General features: G+C 41.9%; 1 protein-coding gene across 1 annotated transcript; it reads left to right on the forward strand.

Moving 5' to 3' along the window:
• Window positions 1-7,735: 7,735 nt before the first annotated feature.
• Window positions 7,736-16,951, forward strand: NPY (neuropeptide Y). The gene is made up of 4 exons (XM_058831967.1): window positions 7,736-7,890; window positions 8,058-8,245; window positions 13,438-13,518; window positions 16,658-16,951. The coding sequence occupies exons 2-4, from the start codon at window positions 8,058-8,060 to the stop codon at window positions 16,680-16,682; spliced, it is 294 nt and encodes a 97-aa protein (XP_058687950.1). The 5' UTR covers window positions 7,736-7,890; the 3' UTR covers window positions 16,683-16,951.
• The last annotated feature ends 7,270 nt before the right edge of the window (window positions 16,952-24,221 follow it).

Raw genomic sequence — 24,221 nt, forward strand, 5'->3', positions numbered from 1 at the left:
TTCATCGGACCCACTCTGATGCTTCCCAAAATTTGGTTCTCATTCGAGCATTACAGCTCATCTTTTTGTCTTTTCCTGCTTTGGGTGGAGGCTAGCATATTGCTTAAAGGGAGCCAAAAGCATTTTGGTCTGTTCCTTCTCTCATGGGAGAATGTAGAAGAAAAGACATTTCTGCAAGATCTTAAACTCAAATATAATCATGATGATTACAGAGTGGGTGACTCCATATTTTCTTACACAATCTCTCAGCAGGCAACAATTAACAGGTGAGACCACAGATAGCCCAGTAGCACCATATCACACCTCAATCATTCTATTTGTATAAATAATATCACTGCTAATTTTAATAAAATAATGCATGATCTCTATATATTAAGATGGCATTGAGAGAGTAGGATCTCCTGGAGGATTCCCAGTCGTAATGGACTTCTGTCTTAGGTGAATTGCTCTGCAGCCTCCTATCTTATTGATTTGATGATAAGGAGTGTCTGAACCAGTCCTTAAACCAAGAGCCTACTTTGCCTCTGGATAACCAAAGCTAGTAGAGGGAAATCCCATCCTGTATTACCCTAAATTTATTAAATAATCAAATTAAACAATCTATCACCCCTTCTCCAGGCTTAGATCTGCTTTGAAAAAATGCTGCAACTTTGGCACTCAGAGTTTCCTGTGCCACACGCCATGACAAGCAATAAAGCATTCAACACACACAAAATTATGAAACCAGAGAGAAGAAAGTTAAGTCTCAGCTGTGTCAATGTTGCAGGACAGGAAGAAAAAGTAATTCTTAGTGTGCATGGTCTGTGAATTTTCTAGGAAAGAAGATGGGGGTTTTTTGAGTATAATATCCACATTTTAAGCAGATGGATGTTTTTCAGCTCCAGTACCTTGGATGTAGATTAATTCACTTCTGTACACATATCAGTATGTGGTAATATTCTGAAAATGAACACATAGCAGGCTTTTTCAGAAGCCTTTGCTTCTGAAAGATGTCTCTCTTATATCTGCCTCTCTGATTTACTCCCTGCAGGTAAGAAGTGTGACAGTTCTCTGTGTGTGAGTGATTGGATTCTTCAGTCCTTGGCACAATCTCATCAACCTCTGATATCTCTTATGTTTCAGGCAAGTCTTTGTTGCTTCAGTTTCAGGCACAGTCACTCAGCACAATCTTACAGTATAGCCTGTCTGTATTTCTCTCACTTTTCCTCTTATTTCCACCTTTAACAGGATTGAAGTCAAGACGTATATTTAAGGAGAGAATGATTAATTCTAGTAATTCTGGCTGTCTTTAAGTCATGACAAGTTTGCCAAGTTCCTCATCTTGTGCGCATGAAAAATCACTTTCTTTCAGTGTGGAGAATTTGTTTATTTCACTTTAGATGCTTAATTCATTTGCTTTAAATGACTACCTTCTTGTAAGCTGTTCCATACTGACTTTGCTCTCAGCAGTAGATGTGTTGCCAGAGGTAGCATTCAGATCTCCATCCTACTAATCTGTCAAGGTTTTTATGTAGTCCTGAGGGAATGGAAAAGGGAAGAAGGTATAGGAAAACAAATGTCATTACAGTTGCAGATACTGGGTTTGCTTTGGTTTTGTTGTTTATTTGAGTATCGTTGTGTAACTGTCAAAACTCTGCACTGCACCATATGTCCTCAGGACAATTGCTCATGCCCCTCTGACCTTGTTGCAGCATTTTATAAGTCTCTTTGGCTATGTTTTCTGGAAAATAAAAACAACAACTTTCATTATGAGATTCCACCAGGCTTTATTTTTTCTGATTTCCAGTCATATGTTGCTGTGACTGTGAGTCAAACGCTTGCAGGGCTTTTGCTGTGAAGCTATGAAAAACATTGATTTAAATAGCAAAGAATGTATTAGTTTTACGTCTTGGGTCTGTAGCTCGCAGTCAGGTACAGGGGAGCCACTTGTGCATCACCAGAAGTTCAGGCCAAGGAGAGCTGCTTTCCCCTTCCCTTCCCTGCTGGAGGGCAGGAGGTGTCACACAGACGGGTCAGCAGCTCAGTGCCTGTGGTGTCACATCTCCATGGCATGTGAAGGCACTGCCTGCCTCAGTGTGTGAATCACAGGCACCAAGTGGCTTCTGTTGGAATGGGCTTTAAAAATCACCAAGTTCCACCCCTCTGCCATGGGCAGGGGCACCTTGAACTAGACCAGGTTGCTCAGGGCCTGATCCAAGTGGGCCTTGAGCACTTCCAGGGATGGGAAATCTGCAACTTCTCTTGATAACCCATGCCAGTGCCTCACCACCCTCAGAATGAAGAATTTTTTCACAATATCTAATACAAATCTACTCTCTTGCATTTTCAAACCATTAAGCCCTTGTCCTGTCACCCATCTCCCTGGGATCAGTGCTGGGCTCTCCTGGTGCTGCAGTGAAGGGGACACAGGGACACCGGTAGCCACCCCAGAGTGGTAGATGGTACCAGTTGATGATTGCATTCCTGCCCTGTAATCCACAGCAGGAATGCTGTGGGACTGCTGCAGGACACTGCTGATCCTCATAGTTTGCTCTAAGATACAAAACCTCAGCTGCTGGTTAGGATGTTCCTAGACCAGTTTTGTAGAAGTTGGGAAACGTTTACTGGGGAAATAACATGAAATGCTTTTCCTGTCCTGACACTTCTAGAAATCAGTTTTCATATCTCATTGAGGGAAGGATAGATGCACCATTGGTTTGATTCAATAACTTTTTCATTTCTCTTATATTTTAATGTTTTTTGTACTTAGCCAGGCCCTACCATTTGGTGGGTTATTAAAAGTCTGCTGAATGCTTGCTGGACTTGCAAGGATGCCTCTTGAAAGTAGTACTACTGCTGAGCTGGCAGGAGGGGGGTTTGCTTCAGTAGTAGAGGGTGTTCTATTCAACTCTGACTAGTAGGTACAGACAGAGGTGAATAAAACTCCTGAAAGGGACACATAGGATTCAAAAATGTGGTTACTGGTGTGATGTATAAAAAGCACAATGAGAAGCTTTTCTGGAAGTATTGCTAAGAAGACTGAAATCAGCAATACTGTAAGGTTTGTGAGAGGACAATTTGGTGAGATTAACAGCCCCATTTCCTGTCCAAATAGGTTCAGATAAATTCATGTGACTACTGAATAATTATGCACTGCTTATCTGACTGAACTTCCAGTCCTAAAGATTCAGCATTTCTGGAAGGTTTGCTCAGCTATGGAAACCTTTAGTGGGACATTTTAACTGCAAGAGCACAGGCAACATCAGCTGATAAAATCTGACATTAGCATGTCTCTAGTACCACATAAATCTTTTCTTCCTGGGGCCTCAGTTTTTAACACTTTCTCCCTGCTAGGGGATTGATCTTGTTCCCATATATGAAACAGGGACTTATTAATGAGATACTATGGAATGGTAGTTTAGGATCCCTGATGCACATGGCCTTACTTTATTACAGTGAGAAAATTACATTATGCCTATTTGTAAAAATGAAGAACAGTTTTAGTTCCATGTTTGCTACAGAATGCATGTGATAAATAATGCTCTGTCCAAAGTGAAGCACACTAAATTTTGTTTTAATTGAGGCAAATATCATTCCCCTGTTCAGTGCAATTGAACGTATTGCCATTAATAAATGACTTGAATTTTCTTTCACATTTATGCTGCTTGTAGAACAATATTATCTTTTAATATGTTGCTATCTTGGAAATCTTTCCATTCTTAGTATAGTCTGAAATTTGTACAATAAATTGCTGTCTATTGAATCTTTAAGTGTCATGACATTAAAACAGAGGTAAAATTTAACTGTCATGTTATTTTTCATTTTTTTCCCCATCAGTTCTGTACCTGACATTGGTACCTGCTCAGAGCTCTGAAGGACCCATTTCCCTCTGTATGTAGTTATATAGCTCTTGATTCTTTAGCTAGGTTGTTGACTAGGAGATGCATATCTGCAAGCCCATAATACCTGGCAAAGAGAAAACGTGGATATCTAAGTGGTGCAACATCTGAGCTATGCCTGAGTCCTCCTGTTCTCTCTCCCAGGCCACATTCTTCAATTCCATTTAGTTCTTCCTGTCTTCCTCCATCAGCTTTTCTGAGTCTTACTCATTTCTTTCTACATACCCTTGCTACCTTCTTGTTCATCTTTATAGCCCATCTTAAAGCTGCTTGTGGCAAGTGCAGCTCTGCCACTTGCCAGAACACAAATTCCTGCCTGCTTTGTGCAAGGACAGCAACACTGGGCAAGTATCCAGGCAGAGGAATCATCAACAGGTAAAATTAAAGGTGTAGGAAACCTTGAATCAGAAAACCAGCTGTAAAACACCCATTAAGATCACTGAGACCTGGAGACACTTGGTGCCCCAGGCACGCCAGAGCCTATATATGCCTGTAACTTCAGGTATAGAGTTTATTTCATTAATATAAAAAAATGCCAATATTTTTCACATTGAGATTATACTGATGATTATGTTATCCAAAGTATGTTTTATCTATTATTTAAGGTCAATATATGTATTAGGGTAGAAGCTGGATGACCCTGTATGGATTTGCAGTATTTCAAAACAGAAGGGACAAATTGTTTGAAACAGGATGTTGCAGGATAACCCCAAAAGTAAAAGTTTCCACATTCAAGAAAGATATAAGGTGTGTGCTTTTCCTAAATGATCAAATGGGGCATAGGCACATGGAGCCGAGCAGTCCCTCAATACTGTTACAGAAATAGGTACTGAGGAAAGCAGGGTATTCAAAACTGTGGACTCAGTGCTCTGGACTTCCCACATTAAATGCTGAAACAGTATGGAAAAAGAGTTCTTCTGGAGGTACAGCGGGAGTGGTAAAGTTTAACATCTCATAAACCTTTAGGCAACTCAGTGTCCAAATTCAGCACAAGCTAGGAGGCTCTACACAACAAATGAGTTGATGGGGTCACGGTGCTCCAGGGCAAAACATTTCTCCCCAGATCCTGCCGAACAGCCTGCAGTTGCAGGAGCTGCTGTCTCATATGGGAGGCAAAATTGATTCCTTCTCTTGCATTAGAGAGAGCTTTCCTCACTCATGCTGTGAAGCACACTGACTGTTAGTGTGGCCTGCATCTTGTCTTTTTGGGTAGTTGCTGCTCCAAACGCAGAATTTTGTAGGACTTAGCGAGTGTAATTGCTTAATCACTTCCTGTGAGAGAGCAGCTTACTCCTTGTATCTCATCACTGGGAATAGAGAAGGGATTTGTCCAGGGTTTCTGGAGATGTCAACAGGCGACTGCCTGGGTGCTGCTCTGTGCCAAGACGCAGCAGTGTGACAGTGCTGCACCAGGGAATACAGACACACAGACCAAGGAATGTGGTGATGGGGGAATGTCGTTGCCTCCTTAGAGCCCACGTAAGTGTGTAGATGCCAGACTTCAAGTTTATCTTGCTGTGCTGCTAGTCTGCTGCCTTTTTCCTCTTTGGACTGCCTTGAAGACTGACAGTGAGAAAAAACTGGGAGAGAAGCAATCTCAGTTATAAGTGGTGAAAGCGTTTAATGAGAGAGAGTCACCCCCAGCTCTGTGAACTGGTAGGAGATGGTTGTGTCAGAATCATGCAGAAGCTTGTGAGAGCTGTGACTGTGGCACACCTTCCCAGATGCTTCAGTCTTCAGTGCTGTCACCACTTGTCCCCCACACCCCATAAAAGCTGATAAACTGGATTAATAGAAGCTTTGGTTTAGGCATCTTGTTGGATTCAGCATAGCAAAGGAAAAGTGATGGAGCCAGAGCACAGCTGCTCTTCAGAGCATTTGCAGTATCACAGGCATCTGGCTGTCACATCAGCTGCATCTGTTGAGCTGACGTGAGGACAACGTGAACACTGAATGTGCAGGAGTGTGCACGTGGGAGGACAGAGAGCATGGGGATGCAGTGAGGCCACTTTGTAAGATGTGATGTCACCCTGTGCACAGATCTGCAGAAATTAGGAGCTAGAGCTGCTGGCTATGGCATGGAAGATTATTCAAAAACATTAAAATTCTTCACTCAGTGTGTGATGCAAGGCAGCCTGCAGTCTTGCTGTTAAGTTTGTGGCCAGTGACTGTGGAGTCCATGAAGATTTCAAAAACCTCTTGACATTAAGCCTTCTGGAATTTTCTTTGCTTTCATGGATTGAAATGGATGTAGTCTCATGAGCTTAGCTGCACAGCATAAGAGCCATTTATTTGCTAGTTTGGATTTTTTTCTTAGATAATGTTGAGATTCTGTTTCTGGAGTGATGAAAACAAATCCTGGCTTTGCTTTTTCAAATGGAATATAGTTTTTCAGAATCTGTTGGATTATTATTAAACCAATAACTGCATATGATAATAATGACAGAAATTAATAACAGTAGTATATAAATTACATACTTTTAGAATATGTCCTGAAGCTTTCTGTCAGTATATCAAATGTTCTTACTTGGGCTTTTGCTATTTTGCCTTCAAATTAAAGTAAAAGTAAGATACGATGAGAGTAATGATTTGTCATTCCAACTGGAATTAGTCACTGGTCATCAAGATGCTAATCAAATTATCTGTTTCTAAAGAATTAACCTGATTTTACTAATATGTAAGGATACTTTCCAAGTCTACCAAATGCTTTGACAGATTCTAAAGTTTTGTTTTAAATGGATTTGTGTGACCCGACTTCAGGCACTCTGGTAGTCAGGTGTCTAGCCTAGCTCAGTCACCCAGGCTGTTCCTGCAGTCAGTGGAGAAGGGTGTGTTACCAGAAGATATCGCCACTCTGCCTTATCTCAGACCTCTTTTGCATGAGGGCTCAGATCACTGTCAGGGTGCCAATCTCTCCCCATGGACTCAGATCTGGACAAGTTTCAGGAGACATGTAAGTCTGACAGCTGAATCAGTAGTCCCATGTTGCTAGGACAAGCTCCCTGTCCCAGAGTGAGCAATGGTTCCCCTGGGTCAGGACAGCTACTGGAAAGGCCACTGTGATCCCATGGCATTGGTGAGTTGTTTTCTGTGACATGAGGCTCAGGCACAGAAATGAAACACAAGAAATCCACTTTAGAACAGATACTCACAAGGTAGCCTGGAACAGGGGGGCAGAGTAGGCATGGAGGGAGGTAGATTTGCAGCTTTGCTGCCAGTCCCCGGGAAGTTAAACCTCAAGATTTGTTGTGGATACCTCGGAAGTGCTCAAAACCAGGTTGGATTGGTCTCTCAGCAATTTGGTTTAGTGGAAAGTGTCGCTGTCCGTGGCCCAAGGGTTTGCAACTATCTGGTCTTTAAGGTCTCTTCCAACACAAAGCATTGTGTGAGTCTCTAATTTACCCATTTATTGAGTATGATGTCTGAGCCTGTGGCACTGATTTGGTACTTTTGGTTGTCCCAAGCCGTCCTGCTTTCTCGGTTTTACAAGTGGTCCGGCAGCAGCGCTGCTACAAAGCTGAAGCTTGGGGCCCCTCCAGTGCCGCAGGTGCGGAGCCAGCTCGTTCCCTGGAGTTCCCTTTTCCGGGGAGCTGGGGCACCGGGCAGCACGGCGGCTCCACAGGTACAGACATCCAGGCTGCCACGGCCGCTCCGGGACGCTCGGGAAGGCTGCGGATCCCGGGAGCCCGTGCCGGGGGCAGCCCGCGGGTGGGGTTCCCGGGGCGGCGGGGGCGGTGCGGGGCTGCGGCGGGGCTCGGCAGCGCCCGCCCCCTCGGTGCCGCCCGGCCCCGCCCGGCCGCGACCGCCGTGCCCCTCCCGGGGCAGGGGTAGGCGGAGCGGGGCGGGGGGGACCGGAGCCGGCGAGGCGTGATCGCTCGAGGCCCCTCCTGCCCGCCGGGGAAGCCTTAAAGCAGGCCGGCGAGGCGCGGAGCCCCGCACTCGGGAGCCCCGACGCACGGGCAGCCGAGCCCAGCCCAGCCCAGCCCAGAGCCGCTCCGCTGCTGCCGCCGCCGTGAGTGCCGCGACGGGGCGGGAGCGGGATGGGGATGGGAATGGGCACAGCGATGGGGACGGGGGGCTGTCCGGGCCGGTCAGGGGCTGCACCGGGGCGGCCGCGCTGCTCCCGCCTTCGGGGCAGGTGCTGACGGCAGCTCTCGTCCATCCCGCCCCGCCGTGCAGATGCAGGGCACCGTGAGGCTGTGGGTGTCGGTGCTGACTTTCGCCCTGTCGCTGCTGGTCTGCCTGGGGACGCTGGCAGAGGCGTACCCCTCCAAACCGGACAGCCCCGGCGAGGACGCGCCCGCAGAGGACATGGCCAGATACTACTCGGCGCTGAGGCACTACATCAACCTCATCACCCGGCAGAGGTAGGCAGGGCGGGACGGCAGACATCTCCCTTTCCCGATCCCCGGGCTGATTTTAACCCTGGCGAGGCTCAGGGGGGGAAGGTGGGGTGCCCCCTCACACTGGGTGTCTCTCGTTGCTTACCCCAAGGACACGGAGAAATACGTGGTGCACAGATTTCTTTTTAGAGAGCAATGCCCCGAAACCCTGAGTTACCGACGGGTCCGGAGCTGAATTTCCGCCACCCAAGTTGGCAGAAGGGGCAGGGGTGTCAGTGCTGCCTCTGCTGTCTCAGCCTCTTCTAGCTCTGGCCCAGACAGGAGCATGAACAGGGCAGCGTGCACAGGGAGACCCCCCAAAAGGGAAAGAAAACTAACCTGGGAGTTGGAGGGAGCTGGACAGGGCACTAGGGACCGTTTCCCACTTCTGTTACTCCCACTGAGTCCAGTGAAGATTTTGGTGAGAAAAAGTGCCCGTTGTGGAGATGTAGTCGTCCAGGATACTGGACTGCTGGTTTGTGGGCTACTTCATGCACCTGTGAGTGCCAAAAATCCCATTGTCCTAACAAAAACCTCTCGCATGATTGAGAACTCAAACCCAATCTGAAAGATAAAAGAGCATGAACACAGGACTAGCTGGCTCTAAACTGGCTTTCCGGGATGACTGTGCTTGTTAACGTAAAGGTAAAGGCTCAGTCTGAAAAAAACCGACAAGTTATTATAAAAAATCATCTTTGATAAAAAATCATCTGTCCACTTAGGCTGTGTAATTGATAGAAATTTCTGCCAAGGTCCCAAAACAGTGTGTAACCCAGAAGAGCTTTTTGTTTTGTTTATCTATTTGTTTAGTACGAAGACCAGATTAGAGATCTAAAATTAGGCTTTCATTTGTCCCTCTAGAAATCTGAAGAATTAAATTAGAAGGGTGGCTATCATGCAACTGAGAGCTTTCCCAGCAAGCCCCTAACACTGTCTGCCACTGCCCTAAGAGCGTAAGGCAGATGAAGGGGCTGATAGAAGTACAGCTCTTCAGTCCTTAACTTTTAAAGCAATATTCACAGCTGGTTCACGTGTGAGGCACGCTTCTGTGTGGCAGTCTGTGCTCAAATAACCTTTTGTCTAGACTATTGCTAAAATAATCCAATCCTCAAATTCTGCCTTTGCTGTCATTTTCTCTTGCATGTGGTGGGATCTCCAGGCAGGTGTCTCTTCCATTCTTTTCTTTCTTTCATCTCCCTTTTCAATGGTGGCTTCTGTCCAAAGCCAGGTCATATTTAAAAACAAAAAATCCCAAATCCAAACCCAACCAAACAGTCCCCCCTTCTCTGTTCAGCCTCCACTTCTGGTGCCCTATGTTCTTGCTTTAATTTTGACTGTGTAGCTTTTATCCTGAGTTTGAGTTATAAGTATACAACTCAGACACTGAAATCAGTTTCATTCTTTTGTGTGGATTTGGGGTCTGAAATGAACTGAAATAGTTATTGTTTCTGATGGATAAAGTTTAAATTTTGCTCCTTAGATTTTCTTCATATTTCCTACCTATCCTTGTATTTAAAGGAACAGAGTTGACCTGGAAGTACAAGAAAGTTGGCAGAAAAAAGCACTACAGTGACAACTTTCTGATACACACTTAAAACTTGACTGCACAAGTTAACTAAAAAACCAAAAAGGTGCACTGTTTCCAATTAAAAGTCCAGAAATAAAGAAATTGCCACCTCCATTTGGAAAGCTTAACTGAGCTCCTGGAGGTTTCATGTTTTGGCAGTGATGCAGTCACTTGCAAAATTAATCAATAACTTTTGAAGCATTTTGGAGCAGTCTAAGGATGATTGGTCTATTTCAGCAGATGTGCTTAAAGTTTTCTCTCTTCTTACAGATTTTATCTCTGCTTTTTTTGCATGATACTGCTTGGGAGCCCTGTGACAGGGGGAAGATGAGGTCCAGGGGCTCACCCTGCTCCTTCTGTGGGTGGGTGAGCAAGCTGTGCTCAGCATCTCACCCGACCTGGTGCCTGTAGCTGGTGAGGTGAAGCACTAAGAACATGTTAGCAAAGGAGGAGATGAGATCAATGTTGTTTTTTTTCTTTAGGTTCATCTGCCCTTTTTTCTTTAGATTCATCTTCCCTGCCTTATTTGATGTTTTTGTGATTACGAATACCACCATACCCACCCCACCCCCCCACCCCCCCCAGCTCTGCCTTCTGCTTCTGGCCTGACTCAAGCATTTGAGTGCCATTCCCCTCTGAGCTACTGTGACGCACAGGGTCTTCACCTGAGCTCAATGAGCTTCTTCCTCCCAGATCATCCTCCTCTTCTTGTATTTAGACCTTGTCCATCTGACTGTTTGCTCCCTCTCTCCTTTGAAATTCTTTTTCAGATCCATCTCAGCTTTAGACACCAGTGCCTGTCAGATTTAACAGCCCTTTGAGGTTACCTGAGGTAAATGGGTGCAGGTCATGAGACCTGTTTCAGGCTTCTTGTTTCTGATGAGATCCCTTATGAGATTCCTTATATACCAGGTCATTATAACCCAAAAGAGAGCCCACCACAGATGCAGACTCCTGCTCTAGAGATGTTTCTTTGGTTTAGTTCCACCTTCGTTTCCTGAACTGTTCTGTGGTACTTGCCTCATGCCTCTCTACCACACTGTTCAGGAGGCTTTTCTCAGAGTCCATCTTTACTTGAATCATTACTCCTCCTCCTCCTGCCACTTGCTGCCACCTGTGCTCCCTCTTGCTAACAGGTTATCTTCTTTCCTTGTCACTTGCAGCTTCTCCATGTATCTGTAGATCTTCAGTGCTGTAGCAAAGCAGTCAGGCCATTCCTGCTGGAAATGGCCTGAACTGGAATGGCAGGGCAGAGAGTATATTAAAGTGCATATGACTTGGGCAGTGCTCCCTCTTCATGTCAACACCCTTTAATGGGTGGGGGAGCAGATCTCCCTTTGCTTTGGTTTCCTGATGATTTTCTGAATCTGACCCACAGATGCTTCTGAGATCACTCAGCAGGTGTTGCCAGCTTTGGACATTGATGGGATTTGAGTCCTAACACCCAGGTTTCCATGGAAAGCTTTGAGATTTTGCTGAGCCTGACATAGTGTGTCCTTATTCAGAATAAGTATGTTTACTCCTTAAATCTCTTTGACTTCAGCTGTAGCTGTGGCTTACCAGCATCAGCATGCCCCAAAGTAGACCTTGATATCTCAAATGGAGTAAAAAAACTGACCAGGTGTTTTCACCTTGTATTTCTAAGTCTTTTAAAACAGCCATGATTTTTTGATAAATGTGTATCTCAGAGCAAGGAGAAAGGCATGAAGCAGCTGGAGCAAAGATGTCTCAAGGCATTTGCATCAGGAAAAAGTGATTGACTCTGTGACCCCTATTTAGTGTCAGTAGCATGGATGTTTCCCAGGGGCAAAATGACAGGGCAGGCAGGAGACTGACACAGGAAGAATGGGTGATCTCTGGGCAGCCCAGTTGGTTGCAGTCAGTGAACACCTTGTGTGCAGCTTTGCTGTGTGAGGTACGCCACGTGGGTACATCCAGCACAGGTAGTGGCAGGGGGTAGCCAAGACACTGAAGGAACTCATAAAATATATCTCACCAACATAGTGTTCCTCATTATTTGAGTGAATCTCTGCACTCTGGGTGGTTCCTACATATTTCTTATTCAGGCAAAACTTCCTGAGAGATTAGTGGGAGTTTTGTTCAAGCATGAGGTGCTAGAGCAAGTTTTGATTTGTTAAATCAGTTTCTTTAACATGACAGAAAATTGGCTTCCTCCTCAGTTGAAGTCCAGGTCACATCCATACTAATCAGAGCAGGGAACTAGAAAGGAAGAAATCCCTTTGTGGTGATGGAGTGCAAGGTATTTGATTCAGTATCATGCCTGATTACACTATTGTAATAGCATTTTACTGTGTCGGCCGGTTCTTTTCAAATACCTGCTTTCAGTCAGCTCAGATTAAGAAATTTTACTTTCTGGAATGGATGCTTTGTCTTTCTAGAGCACAGGTGATGCACTAAAATGATTAAAGCAATGTAAAAATACAAAGGGTCAAAGAAAAATATTGAAAAGTATGATATGTTTAAGGAAGTTATCAACAGTTATAACTTAATTTTTTAAACGTAGTTTGGGAAGGTTTGGGTTTTTGGTGTTTTTTTTGCTGACCTAAACCACGGGAATGACTGGGGTCACTGCAGAAATATCGTGATAGTTATGGATAAAATGTAAGTCCTTAACTACGCCTTTGATTTTTTCTGAAATCAGAATTTCCTTCAAGCCGCATTCACCAAAGCTGCTAATGTACTTTGTGATTCAGAATGAAATTGCATACACAAGTTAAACCGTGATCTTAATTCTTTCCAACCAAGGGAGAGTTTGCTCTTAGTTGTCACTTTTAGACTAACAAATCCTTGTAGTGATGAAATGCCTGTCAAGCAGGCTGCTCATTGCCGCTTCTGTTTTCCCAGGAAAAGAGATTGAATTCCTTCCCAAGTAATGGAAGTTGCAGTACTTTTAACTGTTGAGTGATGTACTGTATTCAGGATTAAAAAAATAAACAAAAATAAAGACAAATAGAAGGCCAGCTGCTGTGTAAATACAGGACAAAGGTAGCCCCTGATATCCTGTCTAGTTGAAGAAGAACTCTGAAAGAGCAAGTTCTCATTCTCATAGCCACGTAGTCCAAGATGTTTACCTTGGGATAGCTCACTGGTTACAAACTAATGTGCTATGTGTTGGGCAGCCCCAAATGTACTGGCTATTTAAAAAAATCTTGCAAAATTTCTGGTGAAGGTTAAGTATCATCTAAACCAATGAGAAAGTTCGTGGGATGATGGAATTGGGTTTGCAGGCAAGAACGACGTGCTTGGAAGTCATATCATGCACAGCTTCTTCCCTCTTCTTCCATGCTCTCATCAGTAAGGTGCAAAGTCCTGGAATATCCAGGAGCACCCATCAAATTGAGAAATATTCAGGGTTTCTCAATATTATAATGTAAAATAATTATAGAAAAAAATGTAAATAAGAATCAATTAAATTAATTAGCTCACATGGCTAAGCCAAATTAAAATTCTTGCTAGAAAGTGGTATTTATGTCTGCTCCTTTTTCTGAAAAAAAAAATAAAAAATAAAATCACTAATGGTTCTGTGTTCAATCTTCATTTGTAAAAAGTGACATATGCAAAAATATAACTTTAAAAAATTTTTCCTCAGATATGGAAAGAGATCAAGCCCAGATACACTGATCTCAGACCTCTTGTTGAGGGAAAGCACAGAAAACATTCCTAGATCCAGGTATGTATGAAGAGCTCATTTGGATTTAACAATCTCATTTGATAACAATAAATATGTTTCATAGGGAGAAAGCATGCCACCAACAGCTGGTTAATCATATCCTTAAAAAAATCTTTAATTCCTTATTTTTTTAAGAGCTAGCACAATCTAGGAATGCAAGAAGTGCCTTATCAGGTATGATATAATCCAAACTCTTCTTGATTTTGGGAGCAGGCCATACCTTTGGTATTGTATATACCAATTGTATTCAGAGGAAGGGGAAGCACTCCCATGACACTTGCACCATTCTGGGCATTTTTACATAGAACTATATGCTGATGTTTGATGATGATTCCTTACATATTAGAGCTCTAAAGATGGCATATTGCTACTCATCTGCTGCTCACACAGGTTTAAATTTTTCCCCTAAAGATGCATAAGTGGTAACTATGCACCTACATTAACTCATACACAAATGCACAGCGGTGAGTTGTCTTTTAAAATACAGTATTTCTCATTGGTTTTGTATCTAATATTTTACAAAGGGAAAGAAGGCCTTCATATTTCCATTTGTACTTGGCTAAAGTAACAGCGGTGTTTCGAACAACACTGGGGTTTCAAATGTACATAGTGTATTTATCTATTTTATCTATTTGTCTATCTATTTAGCCTTAATGTAAGATACTGCAGTGCTGACTGCAGTTTACACAGCTGAAAATTAAGTATGTTGAAAAGGTAAGGTGCAGGGGGTGTTTTGGTTCATGAAGGAAAATACTGGTTTTACCCACAATCTAGCATGAATGAGCTCAGTTTAAGCCTTTACTGATTATCTGAAGTTTGCTGACAATACTTCTACTGCAGAAATAAATGTTTTATGCAGTTGTCTTCTCAGGAGTCTACAAGCAAGTGATCTGCAAAGGCTCAACTAGACTACTTGAGTACTTAAACATAATAGCCTGTAGCACTGAATTTAGGGCATGATCATGACACACACTGAAAGGTGACCCAGAATTCCCACTGCCATCCCGGGAGGTTGCCCGTGAGACCTGCAGTTCTGCGTGTAGGGAGGGCATTGTCTGATGGTTTGATGACTAACCACAGCTGTGGGGATGCAATTTTCTCTGCAGATGCTTATCTGGAAAACTGCATGGAGTGCAGTGAAATGTATTGGACTATTTTGTGTTTGGTAATGACAAGGGAGAGCCCTCACATAATGGGAAATTTCCACTGTCTTGAATTTGAGGCAACACACAGGGTAGTTAGTACTCATACTCTCTAATATATCTCCCTAATAGTCTAATACTCTCTGTAATTTTCACCCCTTCATCACAAAACTTTATGATTATTATTACTGTTTCAATAATGCTATTTATAACACACCAGGGAGCAAAGATTCATGAGCAAAATAACCAACTAGTCTGCAGTTAAGATCAAGAATTGATGAGAAGCAGATTTTTATTTCATGCCCCCTGTAACAGCACTTTAAACGGAGTATGGTATTTTTCACTCATCGCTGACAGTTATGGGAGTACTGGGAGCAATGATGCCTAGTTTCCTATGGATATGTTTTCTAGGATAAAACTCTGGATTCTGAAACCCACTCCAACTTTTTCCTCCGTGTGAGCACACAATTAAAATTTCTTTCTATCCAGTCCTGTGTTTCATGGCACATAGGGAGCTAAATACCTCTAAAATGGGTGTACCTCTTTGTGACTTGGTTGAAATTGTCTGAAGGGTGTGAAAGCTGGGGGGGAAGTTAGGAGAGGCACACAGGGTTGGACAGCTGGACACACAGCTTCCTCCTGGAGGAAGCCAGGCTGAATGAATGAAAGGCAGGCTGCTATTAGTCCAACCTTAAATTAAGTATATGTTTTAGAAATAGTTGCATGAAAAGCTAGTTATGGAGCAGATGTGCACTCAGTGAATCAGCGACAGAGAGAGATACCTCATGAGTTCTTGGGAACTGAACTTTGTAACTAAACACTGAGATAATGATAAATAACTTAATTGTATTCAGCTTGACAGGCCTGGTTGGACATTTCACTTTTGCTGACTGAAATATGCCCCAAAGGATGTTGTAGTCTGGGTGTATGTCTGACCATATGAAGAAAGTTTAGAGAGATTATTTTAGAAACTAATTACAAAATAGGAAGTTAAAGATTAAAAAAAAGGGGGTGCCTTGACCTGAGTACAAGTAAGTCCTTATGACAGAAATATGTGATATGGCCTGTTTCTGATTTTGTCTGTCTTTGTGGAGTGACAAGAAAATGTCTAGTACTCAGTAATAAGATGTATATCTCCTCATGCTGCCTCTTTAAAAATTAGATATCTAGTATGAAATACTTTTTTTCTAGGTTGCCTCTACAGTCAATCAGAGGGATGGGCAACTCCAGAATGAGCTTTCCTTCCTGAAATGGGCAGGGTCTCTGTTGCCCTGTAAGGTGTCCATGTTTCTCCAGTGACTGTGGAAGCAGATTAGACATTTAATCAAGACTTGGTGTGCTACTTTTAGATGGGAAAAATTATGGCAAATGCATTTCTCCCAGTCTTTTTCCATGTTCTCCTACTTACCTTTCCTTCTGTGTAGACAAAACATCTGTTTGCAAGCAGAGGATCTCTTGATAAAATCCTGCCTTCAGCACACCTTTCAATACATTTCAAATGCTTGATATTGAGGAGTGGAATACCACACTAATATTTTAGGATGGTGGTTTTGAATTTGGGTTTTGTTTGAAGGTGCTTACAGCATGATGTCATTTTGTTTGGCTCAGTGAGTTCTCTTTGGAAGTTGTTTACTCCTGAGTTAGAGTGAAAAATGTATTTTTAAGAAATTTGCATTTCAATATATCATAGTTCTCTAGCTTAATTTCACTAAGTGCCATTTCTGCTGTAAGGCAGCCTTGTAGCTAGTCTCAACTGTGTAAAACGTGGTACCAGGATGTACAGGCAAGTTTTGGCACCAAAGTACAGATTTTTGGAAATTCATAATGCATCTGTTTTTGTTGGAGTCACATATACAATCTTCAACTGCAAATATGCATATATATTTCTCATTGCTGCTATTAAGGAATGTTTTAGACAGTTTTAACATAGAATTTTTTCATAGGGGGCTTTAATATGTGCTTAATGTGGTTTTTTTAATTCATAATATGTGTTGCAGGTTTGAAGACCCTTCGATGTGGTGATGGGATTTTCAGCACACCTTCAAAACTTTTCCTAGTTTTCGGTTCATACTCCACATCTTGGAAGCAAATCATAGCGTCATCCCCAGTGCATGCAGCCATTGTACTGAATTCTGTAGAGTTTCTCTCCTTCATCATATTTGTATATACCTTTATTTAAATAAATTATTTGTGCATTCCAAAATGTAACATACTAAAAGAAAACAAACAACCATGTCATTGGTATAACAAAGCATTGTTTTAAACTATTAAAAGTGAATTATAACTTCCCTGTAGTGTGAAGTAATGTGGACAACAATGGTGTCACAGTTATTTACAGTAATTACTGTGCAAAGTAAGATAAAGACAGCATTTATTGTGGCCTCAGACTCAGCTGAAAACTGTTTAAAATAACTGATCACAGAATGCATAACTTAGGAAAACAGTGTTCGGAGAGATTTTTCAGAATGGTCCTCCTAAAAACTTATTTAGTGCTTACATTGACAAATGTAGTAAAATTAATGCCATTTTTGAAATGCAAAGGAATAAGTCACTGCTTGATTCTGCTAACTCTTTGAAATTGGTTTGGTGTTTGGCTGTAAGCCTGAGCTAGTAATTTTAAATGAAACAGATGTAACTTCTTTGTTTTGGCAATATGCAAAATAGCAGAAAATAGCATCTAAAGTAACTCATAAACCAAGACAAAGCTGCAATTATTTGTGCCAGAAAAGAGACATCTAACATTGCCTAAGGCCTTGTAAAGGAGCACAGTGATAAATCCTAATCCTTGGGCTCAAATAGGCGTCTCTCATTTGGAGTTATTAAGTTTCTGTTTGTACCATAAGGAGATCCATGGAACAGGGACAAGGAGATCTCCCTCCAGGTTTACATTTTCTTATTTTTGGATTGTATAAGTTTACTCACTAGGCTAATGGGGCTCTTAGACACATTTGAAGTTTTTACTCAAAGCAGTGTAAGAATGGCAGCACCTTCCCCTTGTTCTTAAGTGGTTCTAGTTCACAGATGTGTATCTTGCTGTATGGTCAGGACTCAGACTGTGCATGACACAGATGCTGGTCTCTGGTTCCTGATACAACACTTTTCTTTAGACTCTGTGACTAAACAATGCATAATAAATATGCACATAAAGAAGTTCCAAACTGGAAAAGAATCAGTGTGAAGGTTTAATCCATTTTGATGTCCTTCCCAATTTTCAAATGCTTTCACATAGCTGTTGCCCCCAGGAGAGATGCATCACTGCAACCAAGTTCCAGGTGTCTATAAATGCGTTTGCAAAGTGTTACCAGCTTACCAGGACTGGTCAGCTTTTGTGGTCACAGTGTCTTCAGCAAAGCACAACATAGTTTTCCTTTTCATAAAAGACTTGGGTGTCACTGGAATTGGCAAATTTAGCTTTCAGCAGCAACACATTAACTTACAGACTTTGTGATGGTTCTGTAGCACTAGTTGTGGAATTGTGGCAATTAATAACAAGCTAGAGTCACAAAAATGTTTGAGGCCCCCAGAGTGTACTAGTTAAAAAACAAACCAGTGGGAAATTCCCAGTCAGAACTACAATTTAATAGGAAAATTAAGATAAAGGCAATAGTACAGAAACACTGACTTAAACTGACAGAGTCAGAATATGACCTGACACTTTGTGATGGCAGCAGTCTGATTAAATGGTGGCTACAGTCCCATTGGAGTGATGGAGGTGGTTTTGTTGAAGTAGTGATCCTGTAGAAAGATCTGATCTTTCTCTGGAGGTCCAGTGGTGGGTATCAAGCTCTTGTCCTCTGGGAATTAAGTGGAAGTGTTCCTGTGGTGTTCCAAGCCTCAGATTATATCCAGGAAGGAATGCTTGGTTCCTCCCCCTGGGCAGGGCATCTCACAGTGGGATGATGTAATTCTTGAGTCATGCTGGGAGACCTTGATGGCCCATCAGGAGAGAGAGCCCTTGGAGCGACTTATCAGGGATGAGTCATGGAAGAGGTTAAGAACACTACCCCACCTTTTTTAACAACTTATGAGGATGGTCACAGAATGCATACTTTGGTTACAACTTTTCAGGGTAAACCGTTGCCACCCATAGCAGTAGGCAATAATTTTCAGAGGGACCTCAGGATGGCCACCAGTTGCTGGAGTGAGCAGGTGTTCTTCAACCTCAGGCCAGGACCTGCTGCAGCAAATTACACAGAGTGCTCTGCTTTGAGTAATTATTAAAATGAAAAGTGAAAGTTATTGAGGTATATGTTACAATATATTTAATTGCTAATATTTAGTATATCTCTATATATGCTAATGACCATGTAAATTGCAGTATCAGTAATGATAAAAATGATAAATTCATCTTATGTTGCTTGTATTATCATTACAAATGTACCTCAGAGGAGAAGAAGAAAGTTTAAGAATTAGCTCATGCTAAACACTCGTGCTGCGTTGTTCCACTCAATTACCTGAGTTTTCCTGAATTTGGAGAATACTCATCTCTATAGAAAAGGTATTACCTCATGAGCTCTCAAAGACAAAAGCAAGGCAAAGCACTCACACAATATTTATTTATTCACTCTGTGGTATTATTTTCTTTCTAAAATCTTCCTCTGTTCTCTGGGGCTGACACAACACTGCCATAGAATTCCAGTGTGCTTAGTTCTTAGCTTCTTTGTGTAATTCATATACCAATCTTGACAGGCCAGGACACTGAAAATATTGTGTCAGCTCTCCAAATCAGAGGATAGACTTAAAAATGAGCTGTGAAATGAAGATAAATACCAGTTTCCTTTGGCACGACTTCTATGTTTTGACTTCAGGGTTAAGATTTTCATATTTTTCTCTCTAACCATGAGTGCCTTGTTTCTAAAACAAAGGCTGAAATTTATGTTACATTCTGAGGAAGTGCCAGGAAAAACAAGATGTAATAACTATAAAAGTAGGTAATAATATTTTCTCCTTTATTTATTGTGGGCTTGAAATCATGAGAAATGTACATAAATAGGTTCAAACATTTAAAAGACTGTCCACCTTTACCTTTGGCAATTTCTGTAAAATACATCACCATTATGCTCAACTTTGATTTAATCAAATAGGAGATCTAGATGATCCCACCTATCTTCTCTTCCAGGACATGAAATTCTCTCTGTCTTCTCTCTCTGTCCCTACAAGCCTTCCCCACTGCAATGCTTTCAGCCCTGAAATTCTCTGTGCCAAAAGACCCTCCATCATGGTAGTCCAGTATGGGCAGTGCTGCCCAAACAGGGCACTGTGCTGAGGTGGGATTTACCTGGTAGCTGGCAAATAAATACCAAGTTTCAGGTGCAGCATCAAGTGTTTTCCATAGTGGTTTGTGTCACGTTCTGGTGCTCCACTGGCCCCTCACCTCGGTGCTTAGGGTGAGGTGCCCAGGAGCACTTGGCATATGTGGGAGGGGTATTTTTAAACTGAACTGACCATTGCTCTTTGTTTCCCATGAGATTACATGTCTTGCCTGCCCACATGACCTTCAGGAATGCCTGTGTAAATCCAAAAAAGCCAGACCTTTGCTCCCATTGCCACCCTTGTGTTAGCCACTAAAAGCTAACAAACATTTAAAAAAAAATTCAGCAGGATGAATCACAAAATCATAGAGTACCAGGTTGAAAGGGAACTTCAAGGATCACCTCATCAAACCTTTCTTGGCAAAAGTATGGTATAGACAAGATGGTCCAGCAGCCTGTCCAGCTGAATGTCATAAATGTGCAACACTGGGGAATCCCCCAGTTCCCTGTGGAGATTCTTCTCCTTGTAAAAAATGAGTGTCTGATTGTTATTGTGAAAACTTCTCCTCTTGTGTCCAATCAGAATCTCCCCAAGAATAACTTGTACCCATTATCCCTCCTTTCTTTCTTGTGACTGCTTCTAAAAAGGGAGTCTTCCTCTTCTTAGCAGCCACACTTTAAATATTGGAGCATGGCAATAGGGTCCTCCAAAGCTGACTTTTCTCAAGGGTGGACCAACCCTTTTGTTTCAGCCTTTCCTCATATGTCAGGCTGCCCAGTCCTTTGATCATCTTTGTGGCCCTTCTCTGGACCTCTCCAGCCTGTCCACATCTTTTCTTGTATAGCAGGGACCAGAATTGAACACAGTATTCCAGGTGTGACAAGCACCGAGCTCAGTAAAGAAAATAAAAAGTTTCCTTTTTGGAAGATGAATTTCAGTGAAGGTAGAAAACTAAATGCAAACTGAAAGTAATATAACATACAGTAACAAAAAAAACCCCTCTTGCTTTGTTTTGGTGGGTTAGTACCCTGAGTAGAGAAAGTGCTACTGAGTGGAAATTGCCTAACTAATGCAGTAATTCATATGAGGTCAGTGTATTTTATTTATCTGACTGTATTGTTATCAGTCATTTATTTATCTGTATTACAGCAGCACCTGGAGACTCCAGATATGGGGCTCATTGTGCTCCAGTCTGTAAGACCATAATAAAAAAAATCTAGACTACAGAGATATTCCATCCACGTGCAAAGAGAGAAAGTGGGAGGAAACTCGGGCTCATAAATAAAATGGTTAGTACGTTATAGTGGTCCTACTGCACCTGCAGCCTTGCCCTTGTAGACTCTTGGATAACAGCAATTAAGAATGTGCTTTAAAACAAGTAGTGCAACATTATCTTGTTTCCAGTTAATATGTGTGTTTGCTAAGCTCTCCCTTATCTAAGTTATTTGCTTTTCTCTAATGACCCAGTCATTTCCAGGCCCAGAGACCTTCCAATCTATATTTAGCTACAAGCAGCTCCCACCTGCCTGTAATGAACACCCGGCTTAGGAGATTTCAGATTTCTTTCTTTACCTCATTTTTCTGTGTTTTCAATAGGATAGGGTAGAGTAGAGTAGAGTAGAGTAGAGTAGAGTAGAGTAGAGTAGAGTAGAGTAGAGTAGATTAGAATTAGAATTAGAATTAAGAATGGAATGGAATGGAATGGAATGGAATGGAATAGAATAGAATAGAATAGAATAGAATAGAATAGAATAGAATAGAATAGAATAGAATAGAATAGAATAGAATAGAATAGAATAGAATAGAATAGAATAGAATAGAATAGAATAGAATAGAATAGAATAGAATAGAATAGAATAGAATAGAATAGAATAGAATAGAATAGAATAGAATAGAATAGAATAGAATAGGGTTGTGGGCTGCCAATGCCCTGCAAGTGTGAGTCTCAAGGTGTCCAAGTTCTAGGGAAATGTGTCTGGTGTCATTCCCCCTTTGAAGAAGCAGAATTGGCGGGAGCAGGAGAACCACGAGGTGCCCTTGCAGACAGAGCTGGTGGTGACTAAAACTGAACACAGCTATAACAGGCTTCCCACAGCAACTTTCCCAGTAGGTTGTAAAATGGGAGGGGGGAGCCACGAGGTGCCCTTGCAGATAGAGTTGATGGTGACTAATACTGAGCACAGCTATAACAGCCTTCCCGCAGCAGCTTTCCCAGTAAGCTGTAAATTAGCAGCCTCTCCCAGAGGTACAAGAGTGTGAAATGCTCTTTGTCAAATAAATATGTTTGTATCAATTAAGAGTGAAGGTTTAGCCAACTGTGTGCTAAATAGGTGTCATCTCTTTAACAGATCTTTCTAATCAGTTTTTTTCACAAGTTATTATGTTCTGTTTTCATAGAATTTCATAGAATGGTTTGGGTTGGAAGGGACCTTAAAAATCTCCTGGTTCCAAACCCCCTGCCATAGGCAAGGACCCCTGCCACTAGACCAGGTTGCTCAGAACCCCATTCAGCCTGGCCTTGAACACTAACAGGAATGGAGTTTCCACAACTTCTCTGGACAATCTGTTCCAGTGCCTCACCACCTTCACAGTAAAGAATTCCTTCTTGCTTTCAAGCTTCTTTTCCTTTGAAAAGCGTCTTTTTATGTTCTGTTCTTGTTTCACCTTCTTTTATATGGATTGTTAGGACTTCAATTTGATGTTATTCTGGATTTATGATGCAGACTGTTCTGCCAGGGATGATTTTCTTGACTATACCCATTCATTCACTCTGCCATGTTTCTGATGATTACGCTTGTTCAGCTGTCACCTCCACTGAACTCAGCTGAAAATACTGTCTTTCCACACTCCTTTTTCCAAATCCTGTTCCATCAGTAGAGGCAAAGATTTAGATTTTTAAACAATTGCTCCAGTACTTGTTCAGTTGCGTTATAAGCCTTGAAGTGGATTCTAATTTAGTCACCTAAACCAGGAAATAAATTTTATCAATTGAATATTAATAGTTCAGAGGTTTGAACACATTTTGTTATAGTCAGCTTTTTCTGAGGATGAAGAGTTAAATAATCAGATCAATCAGAAATGTTGACTTATTTTTATGCATTCACATTTGAAACATTTAAACTTTGACCCATTAGTTTGCTTCAGCAGTCATTTGTTTCAAATCAGCAATCAGAAAATTATTGACTTTTGACATGAAGTTTGGTGTTGCTACACCAGCGTCTTAACTTAAAACTGCCTTTAAAAGATGAAATGTGTTTAGACCTGCTTAAAACCACATCTTAAATTGGCTGCGTTATCTGTCTTAGCCAGCAGTGAATTTTACATTTCTCCACAGGGAAAGTGATGGTGGTACCCAGGCCCATCGCAGCTCGGCACACGTCAGAGTGTCTGTGCTTCAGTGCTCATCGTGACTGTCACAATAGCCTGAGAGGATTAAAATACATTTCATGTTCTGTGAGTCAGACCTGGGTATTAATAATAAGCTCCATTTAAGTGGGATGAAATAATTTTTCATTTCACATATCAGGTCTGATTTACCATCTTCTTTTAAAAAAACCAACAAGCCCAACCCTCCTGAAAATCCCCTGCAACAAAAAAAGAGGTTCAGCCTAATGTTCTGTCAAGGAAATGGGCTGAGACAATGTGCTGCTATATTTAAATTTTCTTAAGTGTGTTTCTTTCTCTTACTCCAAGCACTCAGTTGATATCACCGTGTCATCCTCCTCTCTCCTTAGAATGTTAACATCCTTTCTGTCCTTGATATCATTTCATAGAGAACCTACCCCAAATTTCAAAGCTTTCAAAGGGATATTGGCTGTCCCCAGGCCAAGTTGTACAGAGAAATGTCTGCTACCCTACAGCACAACAACCAAATGTGCAAAATTACAAGCTCTTCCTCTTCAAGTGCACCTGAGGGTCTACAGGTATATTCCTAGTTTAAAATGTAGTTAAGGTACCTTAGATTGATGTTTCTCATTTCTTCACCAGCTGGATAGCTATTATCCAAGCAACTCTGGCTTACAGGCATTGACTTCATTTATCCAGCACTCTGCTGTCCCTGTTCATTGTCACATGCCTGCCAACAAAGAAAGAAGTTTTCATATGGAAAAATAGGTATTTCTTTTCCACTTTTCTACCTCTTTTAAAGTTACTTAGAAATAAGGGGGGTTGGTTTTGACAGCCACATAGATTTCTGTGCTGAAGCAATGTTCTTCTAAACTCAAAGTACCTTAATCTACATACAGTGCAATAGGGTGAGCTTTTCCCTGCTATTATAACCCCCTCTCCAAGTTTTACCTCTTCTTTGAG

The sequence above is a fragment of the Poecile atricapillus genome, chromosome 2 (genome assembly GCF_030490865.1).
Source record: "Poecile atricapillus isolate bPoeAtr1 chromosome 2, bPoeAtr1.hap1, whole genome shotgun sequence".
NCBI lineage: Eukaryota > Metazoa > Chordata > Aves > Passeriformes > Paridae > Poecile > Poecile atricapillus.